The sequence below is a fragment of the Lagopus leucura genome, unplaced genomic scaffold (assembly GCF_019238085.1).
Source record: "Lagopus leucura isolate 7727_CA_CO unplaced genomic scaffold, USGS_WTPT01 Super-Scaffold_100018, whole genome shotgun sequence".
NCBI classification, from domain to species: domain Eukaryota; kingdom Metazoa; phylum Chordata; class Aves; order Galliformes; family Phasianidae; genus Lagopus; species Lagopus leucura.
This window is the reverse complement of record NW_024962272.1, coordinates 12,189,651-12,198,982: the sequence shown is the minus strand read 5'-3', so window position 1 is coordinate 12,198,982 and position 9,332 is coordinate 12,189,651. Positions and strand designations below refer to the sequence as shown.

General features: G+C 41.7%; 1 protein-coding gene across 2 annotated transcripts; it reads left to right on the top strand.

The window, feature by feature from the left end:
• The first annotated feature begins 917 nt into the window (after positions 1-917).
• CUNH9orf64 (chromosome unknown C9orf64 homolog) lies at positions 918-9,294 on the top strand. 2 transcript variants are annotated; one of them, XM_042877562.1, is made up of 4 exons: positions 918-1,320; positions 2,004-2,263; positions 6,880-7,075; positions 8,048-9,294. In XM_042877562.1, the coding sequence occupies exons 1-4, from the start codon at positions 984-986 to the stop codon at positions 8,278-8,280; spliced, it is 1,026 nt and encodes a 341-aa protein (XP_042733496.1). In that variant the 5' UTR covers positions 918-983; the 3' UTR covers positions 8,281-9,294. The 2 variants fall into 2 exon arrangements, with proteins under 2 accessions (XP_042733496.1, XP_042733497.1); XM_042877563.1 differs by having other exon boundaries at positions 1,029-1,175.
• Positions 9,295-9,332: the final 38 nt, after the last annotated feature.

Sequence of the window (9,332 nt, the reverse complement as noted above, 5' to 3'; positions counted from 1 at the left end):
ACGATGAAACTGTGTGAAGCGATGGCTCAGCTTTGCTACTTGGGGATAAAATGCAAAAATGTTCATGTGAACTTAGTGTAAAATGACTTTCTGCAAGTGTTTGGCCCTCTTTGCAGTACCTCTATATATTGGTGACAGTACATAAATAAAATATTTAAGAACATTGTGATGTCACTGAGTAAGCAGTGGTAAAGCACACTGGTTCTAGACAGCTCGCTTAATGCAAATAACACTTAGAAATGGCAGTTGGTTAGCTGTTCTCAGAGCTTTCGTTTGTATGAGGTAGGCGTTCTTATGAATTGGCAAAGCGACAGTATATAACTCTGTAACTTGTTTTTGTTGTATACAAAACTTAACCTTGTTTGGTTTCCCTGCTGTATGTTTAATGCCATAGAAAATATGTGAGAAATAAAAAAAGAAAAAAAAAAAGAAAAGCCTCCTGAATATCTCATGTGTAATACCTTTGTATTTATAGTTTGAGTCTAAATTTCACTTCCTAAATAAATAACAAAAATAAATTAAAAACTGCAAACCGAGTTGAATATACGTATGAGTGGATTCTTTGTTTCCCTTCAGGTGCAGGTAGGACACTTTGCTTTCCTAGTTTTTTGGGTTTTTTTAATCGGGGTGTAATTCCTGCCTTGGTGGGATGGGAGGGTTCGCGGGCCCTGCCTCGGAGGCAATTACGGGGCGGCTTCGTGTCCAGGAAACGAAGCCGACTGTCCGATAAGAGCGAAGGAAACGGGACGTGTGTCGCTCTCACTTCTTTGTGCGCGCGTTCAGCGACGCGGCCACATCACCGCCTCGCCGCGGCTCGCTCGCCTCCCGGGGGCGGCCCAAACCCGCACTGCCCCACGCGCCTGCGCAGTGCGAGGCGGGAAGCGGCGCTCCGCCGCCGGAGGGCCGGCAGCGCTCGAGGTGGGGCCCGGCGGGGCGTGGCGGTCGGAAAGGGCTCCCGTTCCCTACCCGCGGGAGGCGGCGGCATGGAGGTGCTCCCGTCCCCGCTGGAGTCCGCCAGGTTCATCGCGGGCCGCAGCCGAGACGTGTCGGTGGACGAGGAGGGGGCGAGAAAGGTGGCCGAGTCGCTGTTCGATAAAGCGTCGGAGGAGGCGTTCGGCCTGTCGGGATGGAAGGCGCTGCACGAGCTGAACCCGCGGGCCACCAGCGAGGAGGCGGTGAGCTGGGTGTTCCTGGTGGACACCCTCAACTTCTCCTTCTGGTCCGACAGCGCCGAGCAGAAGTGCCTGGTGCGCTACAAGGGCAAGGCGTACAGCGGCTACTGGGCGCTCTGCGCCGCCGTCAACCGCGCGCTGGACGACGGTCAGTGCGGGCGGGGCGCTCCGTGGGTGTGCGGCTGCCCCGGGGGGAAGGGAAGTCCCCGCTCGCGTATAAACGGCTTCGGGGTGGCTGCGGTCAGCGCTTTGTGCCTTCGGGTGTTTGAGGAGGCCGCGCCGAGCTGCGAGCCGTCTAGGTTGGCCCCGTGGGTCTGAAAAGCACGTGCCTGCGCAGGGCTGTTCGGCGCTCCTGGGTGAGCTCGTTCGGAGAAAACGAGAAAAAGAATCTGAATGTGAGAGGGAAACTGTAGTAACTTTTCTGCTTATTTCCTTTTTAATTAAAGGAGAGCTTGCGATAAGGTCCTTCTTGTAAGTACGTAACAGTGAGGAGCTCAGGCAAAAAAAAGACTGATAAGAATGGCCGTGTGTGGCTGGAGGACAGTGTATGCACTGTGCCGAGTGATGGAAACAAACCCGTGGGGGAAAATCATGTGCAGAAAGTAAGAAATGAACCATGGCTACGTATCAGAAGTTCCTACCCGAGCAGGGAGCACACCAACCAAGTGCGTGTGGTGTTACGTTAAGCAGCTGTCTGAGTGTGATCTTCACTGCACGCTGTCAGTTTTAAGAGTTGAGGCTCTCTGCGTCTTACGTTTGCGGTGGGTCTGTGCCTAAGGTCTCTGGGTGTAGTGCGGCAGCCTAATACCTTGTTGTTTTGCTCTTCTGAAGGAATACCTATCACCAGTGCCTCATACTATGCCACCATGACGCTGGACCAGGTCAGACAGGTGTTCCGCTCCGACACAGAGGTGCCCATGCCTCTGCTTGAAGAGAGGCACCGGGTGCTGAATGAAAGCGGGACGGTTCTGATGGAGAAGTTTGGAGGCTCTTTCCTCACCTGTGTTAAAATGAGTGAGAACAGTGCTCAGAAACTACTACGTCTTGTGGTGGAAAACTTTCCTTCTTACAGAGATGAAGCTGTTTTTGAGGTAAGTTTGTAGCAGCACTGAATTTTGTATGATATGAACTTACTTGAACTGTTTCCTGGTTGTGGCTTTAAAAGATAGATGGTGATTTATTTATTTAGTTAGTTATTTATTGGAGCAACAGTTCAGAATTGGTGTCAAAATTTGTGTATTTATCACAGCTTCTAGTACAGGAGAAGGGAAACTGAACATAAGGTCCAAAGAAGGACAGTAAGGCTTGTGAAGAGCTTGGAGAATGTGCCCATTGAGGAGGAACTGAAGGAACTGGGGCTGTTTAGTCTGGGGAAGAGGAGACTGAGGGGAGACCTTATTGCTCTCTTCAAATATCTGAGTGATTGCAGTAAAGAGCGGCATTGGTCTCTTCTCACTGGTGACAAGACGAGGGGAAATGGCCTCAAGTTGCACCAGGGTAAGTTTAGATTGGATATCAGGAAGAACTTCCTTACAGAAAGGGTTGTTACACACTGGAATAGGCTCCCCAGGTACGTGGTTGAGTCACCATCCCTGGATGTGTTTAAAAACCATTTGGATGTGGTGCTCAGAGACATGATTTAGCAGAGAGTTGTTAGAGTTAGGCTAGTATGGTTAGGTTGTGGTTGGACTGAGTGATCTTTAAGATCTTTTCCAGCTTCAGCTTTCTATGATTCTATAATGATTTCTGTGGAATTTAGAAGTTAAATTCAAGGGAAGTAAAAGGGAAATATAGCACAATTTTAACATTCCACTTCAAATCAGTATAGGGATTAGTCTGCATAATGAAAATCAGACTTTGAAGCAGGTTATCTAATTATGTAAATTGTTACGAGTAGTACAGATGGGGAAGATAAAGTACTCTTGGGCCAAAGTGTTTGTTCTTCTAAAGATAGGGTAAAGGTATTGAGATTCCATTTCTCTATCAGTCTAAACCTCTGAAAACAACATCACACCATTTATTAACAGCAAATGAATCTCCATTGTCTGAAGTACTGAATTGGCCAGGAAAATATATCTAGTGATAATCATAGGGTTGGTTTTTTGTTTTTTTTTTTTCTTTCTGTAGTGGAGAACCCGTTTTTGTTTTTTTGTTTCTTTGTTTTTGTTTTTTTTTCTTTTTGTGGGCTGTATTCTTCACTCTGTTGTAATCTATTTTGATATACTCCAAGTTTGAGCACAATTCTATTTTATGTCTTATAAATGCGTAACATAATTTTTGCCTAGCAAATCAGAATCTTTGTTTTTCTTGTCTTTTTTTCCTTAAGTTTGTACCTCTCTCTCTCTTTTTCTTCATTTACCATGAGGACCGTTGCATCTTATGGAGGAAAATGGAGACTCCAATAGTATTATGAAAATGTACAACTGACTACCAGGAATCTGTAACTGCTGTTAGTTCAGTAGACCTTGCAGAAATGGCTACAGGCCAGATTTAACCCTAAATGTCACACCACTTATTTCAGAGTTGAACAGTGCATAAGCTTTTTGCAGCAGTTTCTCTGAAAGATGGGAAGTAAGTAGAGTGTGTTTGGTGTCTCCAGTTGTCCCTATGCGAGCACCCTTTTTTTAAACCTTGGTGACATGTAGCTGCTCCTGTCCTCTGTTCCATCTGTGGTACTATTCAGACATGACATCAACAGAACACCTCATTCTATCTCCAGTGCAGCCTGTGCTAAGTGATAGCTTGTACAGGCCTTTGGAAGTAGTGCCCTGCAGCCGTGTTTGTTGTGCCTCTGAACCAACTGCTTTTTTCACTTACCTGTGATGTTGAGTAGGTGGCATCATTTTTTACTTCTTTGTCTCCTACTGTGAAGATACCATATTAACTTGAAAAATCAGAGATTCTCTGTAACTTATCGGTGATGTTACTGGTTTAATTTATTGAGATTTTTACATATAAGGTCATTTTATAATGACTTTTGTGATCAAAAAAAAGGATGCATTTTTCAAGTGGTAAATAGAGTATTTTCTTTCTTTATAGTGACTATTCACTGACGTACTGTCTTTCATGAGATGGTGCTGAGTGCTTTATAAAGCAAGGCTCTCTAAAAGCAGCAGTAGACTACAGAATGAAAAGCTGTTCCAAAAATGATTCCAGCACGTAAGCACTGACGTAGTAGTGAAGTCTATTGCATAAACACAGAAGCTGTTTTTCTACTTTCACTAAGCAAGCTATGTGTTTTGAAGGTGGATGAAATAACACAGATGAGGTTTACACTTTATTTGTTCTGTAATATATTTTTTAAGAAAACATAATATGAGGTGAAATGGATTGTTTTATCAACACCATTTCTATGCAGCCAGTTGAGATCTCACAAGTAAAGATTTGCCTTCACTAAAAAGAGAACTAAACGTAGGTATCTGACAACATACCGGTGTTTTTCACTTATTCTCTGTAATAGAAACTGCGTAAGAATAAATTCTGTACTGCAGTAAATCATACTATCACAGACTGCTACAGCTCTCCTATGGTCTGACCTTCTGGAGGAACGTGTAAAATAAAGACAATTTGTTGGCTGCATGTCTTACCAAAACTGTATGCTAAAAATTTGTCACAGGCACACATTATTGAATGTCATTACATATTGCCTGTGTTCTCTTGCTTCAGTGCAGTGAGGTGCAAACCAAAGCCCCAGAAATCTTTTTGTGCTAGTATGGGTGTTTCGTATTTAGACATTGTGCTGACTTTAAATACTAGCAGAACTTTAAAATCAAAATTATGCATCAGGATTTTCATGTTCTGACATATGTTTGAGTCCTTCCAAGCTTCCAGTCATCAATGCTGCGTGTATGCACTTTTTTGTTTCCCATCATTTTTTATAGAGGTGGTTAGATTCGTTTGCTCTTCCTATTCTCTGCTTTTCTTCCTAGCTGTGCCATCATGTTTATATATTTGCCGACACAGTATCCCTTCTTTCTTTTAATATCCATAGGCCCAAATTAGCTCTGTCTCCTTCTTGAAGTATGAGGTTGTCAAGGTAGTGGAGTGGTGAATGAGAAGAAGTAGTAGCTTTTCTTAGAATATAAGGGCAGAAAAGTTGTTGAAAATAAGTGTAGGTTTGTCACCATCAGGTAAAATGTTCCGTTTTTGGAGAAATTGCAGTCTTTGAGAGGTAGTACCTTTCACCCAGTGCTTTTCTTGCTCTCTGTTGAAAAGAATGGTGGGAAAATTTATTATAAAAGCTTGATTGTCTTTTCCATATAGAAAATTTTTGCAAACTTCAGATCTGTGCATCGTAAAAACTACCAACTGAACCAATGAGATCATAAATCCATAAGAAGTCCTGCACAGTATTTTTCTTCCAAGCTAAACTGCAACACAAGACGGAAAGTTCAATCTGAAGTGTCTCTTCCATACTGCTCTTGTAAAATGATGTGGTGCTGGTGCTTATTGCATTGGAAAAATCTTAACACTACTAAAAGAGTGATGACCTTGGTTTTCATTAGCTCCAGGATGCTGGGAGCTGTGATGGAATTTGGTCTATTATTATTATTTTATTTATTTGCCCTAGAGAGTTTTGAACAGTATTTCGTTATTTAATAGAGGAAATGTATGATTCTCTAGAAGGAAATGTGTGCATCTGTGTCGAGAGGGGAATGAAGCACAGAGAATGTTTTCAGAATATTTGCAGGAGGTGTTCTGTGAAATGTTGTTGTAGATCTTGTTTTCAGTGTTTCTGTACAGTCGCATTTCTTGGCAAGAGGAATGGTCTGTAAAATCTGAGCAGTAATATAAAATGAAATACTCTTTAAAAATGCCATTTATGAATTGTGGCTATATGAAGTGTGCTAGAACAGAACTTCATGTAAGTAAAATCCCCGTCTATACTTTTGCTTAACTGTTTCAGTTACATCCCACTGTTAACCATACCTCAAAAGTTGAAAATTTGGTCTATAAAATGAAGGAAAAAAAAAAAAACAGAATTTTTTTTCCTGAAGTTCACATTATGTTTATCATAAAATAAATCTCAACTCCATACGGATTTCAGCACACTGTTAGTTTTTCCCCTTGTGAGTAGTCAAAAAAGTATGCAAATTTTTGCGGGGCTTACACCAGCACAAAAAAGAATGTAATAGTAATAGACCCAGCCAGTGTTTAAGAAAACCTTACACTTGTGAATACTGAATTACTGAAATTATTTTTTTCTCTGTCCTCTTCATAATAAGCAAGATGCACTGGACAGCACTGAACATCATGTGCTATAGTTTTCAGCAAAATTCTTTTTGTTAATATTGAGTTCTTAAAGGAACATGAAACATGTGAACTGTTTGATACGTGCTACTTAGCTTGGATGCTCTACGAGCTCTAGGGCTTCAGAAAAAGTGTTTGCATGACTTTGACTGCTGTTTGTGAAGTAGAAGTAAACCAGCATTAATGTTTTCTGTTATCTGAGCATTTTTTAAATATAAATAATTTTTTATTCCACTGCTGTTTTTAATGAGGATTGCACTTGTGTGCAGTTTGGTATTTAGATTTCAAGGTACTTTTAGCATTGCACTTTTATTGCTTTAGTTAATATTTTCTTAGTATGATATATCTTTTGTTGTGTTTTGTAGAGCAACATAACTTGCCTATTTTCCTCTGTTTTCATTTTCTGTATTTATTGAAGCATCCTTAGCACTTAAAGTATTTCATTTTTTTTCATCAGAAAAAGAAGGTGTCTTTCTACAAACGGGCACAAATACTTGTGGCTGATACATGGAGTGTATTGGAAGGCAAGGGAGATGGCTTTTTTGGAGACATTTCTAGCCTGACTATATTTGCTGACTACAGAATTCCTCAAGTTCTTGTTCATTTAAAAGCCATGAAATATTCTGAAGATCTAATGAAAAAGCTACGTGAAGGTTTGTTCCTTCCTTATATTGTAAAATACTCTTATGTTTTTAATCTGTCTATTCCTAGGGTTAAACACTGGCAAAGTATGGATAAAGAGACTCTTAGGGGTTGATTGCAGAGTTTCAGAAGTGGCACTGTTGACGGCAGCATTTTCCAGCATGACTGTGGTTGTGATTTTGAGATTTAGATAGTAGAATCAGTGATTTCTTCATCAGTTCAAAGAATGTGGAAAAGCATGGAGATTCTTGTTTGTCAGTACTCAACCAGACTTGCTATCATCAAGAGCAACAAACAAGGTAGTAAGATGAACATCCATTTTAAGAAAACAAGCCATTGCCTGTAAAGAAGATAATTGCACAGGCCTGATTCCATCTTATAATACTTACTAACTAGGAGCTTGAATGAATAAAAGCATAAACCAGTCCTTTTCCTACTGCGCGATGAATGTGTTTATAGGTATGACTATTGTTAGTGATTTTCAAGTTGCACAGCAAGATAGAACAAATGACCCATATGTTTGAATGGCTGCAGTGGGAATGACCATAGCAAGATTAATGGAAAAGATAAGTTGTTCTGTGATGGTAAATGTGTCATAGAATGTTGTGATCTGCTTGGTATTTGATCTCAGTGAAGAGTAGAATTACTCCTTGCAGAAAATACCCGATGGGAATTATGTTTGAGTATCCCTTTTGACTCCAGAAATGAAACAGTCATGTATGTACAGTCAAGCCATCTGTTCTCACCCCAAGCTCAGTCTTTTAGAGTACAGGATGGCTTCTTAGATGAAAGGGAAGCAAACCTAACAAATACAGTAATGTTAAAGTAATCCACAGAAAATGTACAGTAACATAGTAGTTGCAGTGCAAGGGGTGGAAATTGTGGTCCTGGAGTAGCTTAAATGTGAAACAAAAAGGGAGAATCCTGGACATCTGGGGATTCTGTCTCCTGAATGTAAATGATTGCTGTCTCTTGTCCTACAGGAACTGTTTTCAAGTCCGGAGACAGAGAGGAGGTGGAGATCCGTGGTTGTTCGATTTGGTGCTGCACGCTGATCTGCAGTCACTTGCTGGAGCTCTATGAGAAGAAGGGTCAAGACATGCGTGATCAGATCAACGCAGTTTTACTGGATTACTATCTCTGGGACTATGCCAGGGATCACAGGGAAGATATGAAAGATATTCCATTTCACCGAGTACGGTGTATATATTACTAAGTCCAGCAGGATAGCTACTGTATTGTTGTGTTTCCTTTTCAATTACAGTTCCTTTTTTCGTACAGTGATTTATCATGTACTAGTTTGGAACTTGCTAAATCAAACAAACACTTTCTGATGACATATGAATAATTTGCTTGATTTCTTTGAGTCACATGCTGATTGAGGTTGGAGTTAATATAAAACTGATGGAAAATTTGTAGATTTTTAGTGATACAGATTTTATTACTCTTGCTTTTGTGTATGGGTATGTACATGTATCTACATACATACAGTCGTGTATATGTACATGTATAAGTGTAGGTTGCTCTGAAAGTAATGACTCCTGTTTATTTCCATGAAAACTATAGCAGGTACAAAGAACGGCACTGTTTGACAGACCAGATTCTCAGCAACAAAGTACTGTTTTTTCCAGAAGGTGGCCACAGGTAGCTATACATTTTTGCCAGCAGCGAACAAGAATCAGCATGCCAGGCCTGTAAAAATCTGCACCAGGGGAGGTGGCCCACTGGCACTGTCTTTACTGCTGGATCACACCCCTGCCACCCCACATTCACAGCTTGGTCTCCAGAAATGTTCAGCAAATGTTGGTGAATGTCGGTGGGTGCCACTTTTTCTGCATGGAGGAATTCATTTCCATCCTTCTGCTTAACGCACGCTTCTGTGTCAGACACCATTCTGTCAGACTGCCCCTCTGCTCCTATCTGTTGCAGACCAGCAAAGTGTAACGGGATGCTGGGGGGAAGGTTCAGCCTCTCCTGTTGTACCACCAGCATTCACCTCTGATAGCACGAGCCAGTGTAATAAAAGAGGATGCATTGCTTTTGAGCAGCACCATACACGCACATGGGTGCATACACAGCCCTTCGGTGGCAGTGATGCCGTGTCAGAATGTACCTTACCACACTGAAGTGACCTGTCCTTCCTTTTGTCCGGGAAAAGCTCGCCTTACACTCCTAAGCTTTATTATTAAGCGATCAGCGCAACTCTTGTAATAAAGCGTGCAGAGCGTAAGCAGGCACCGCCTTCGTCCTTCCGGGGAGCTCCGGTGC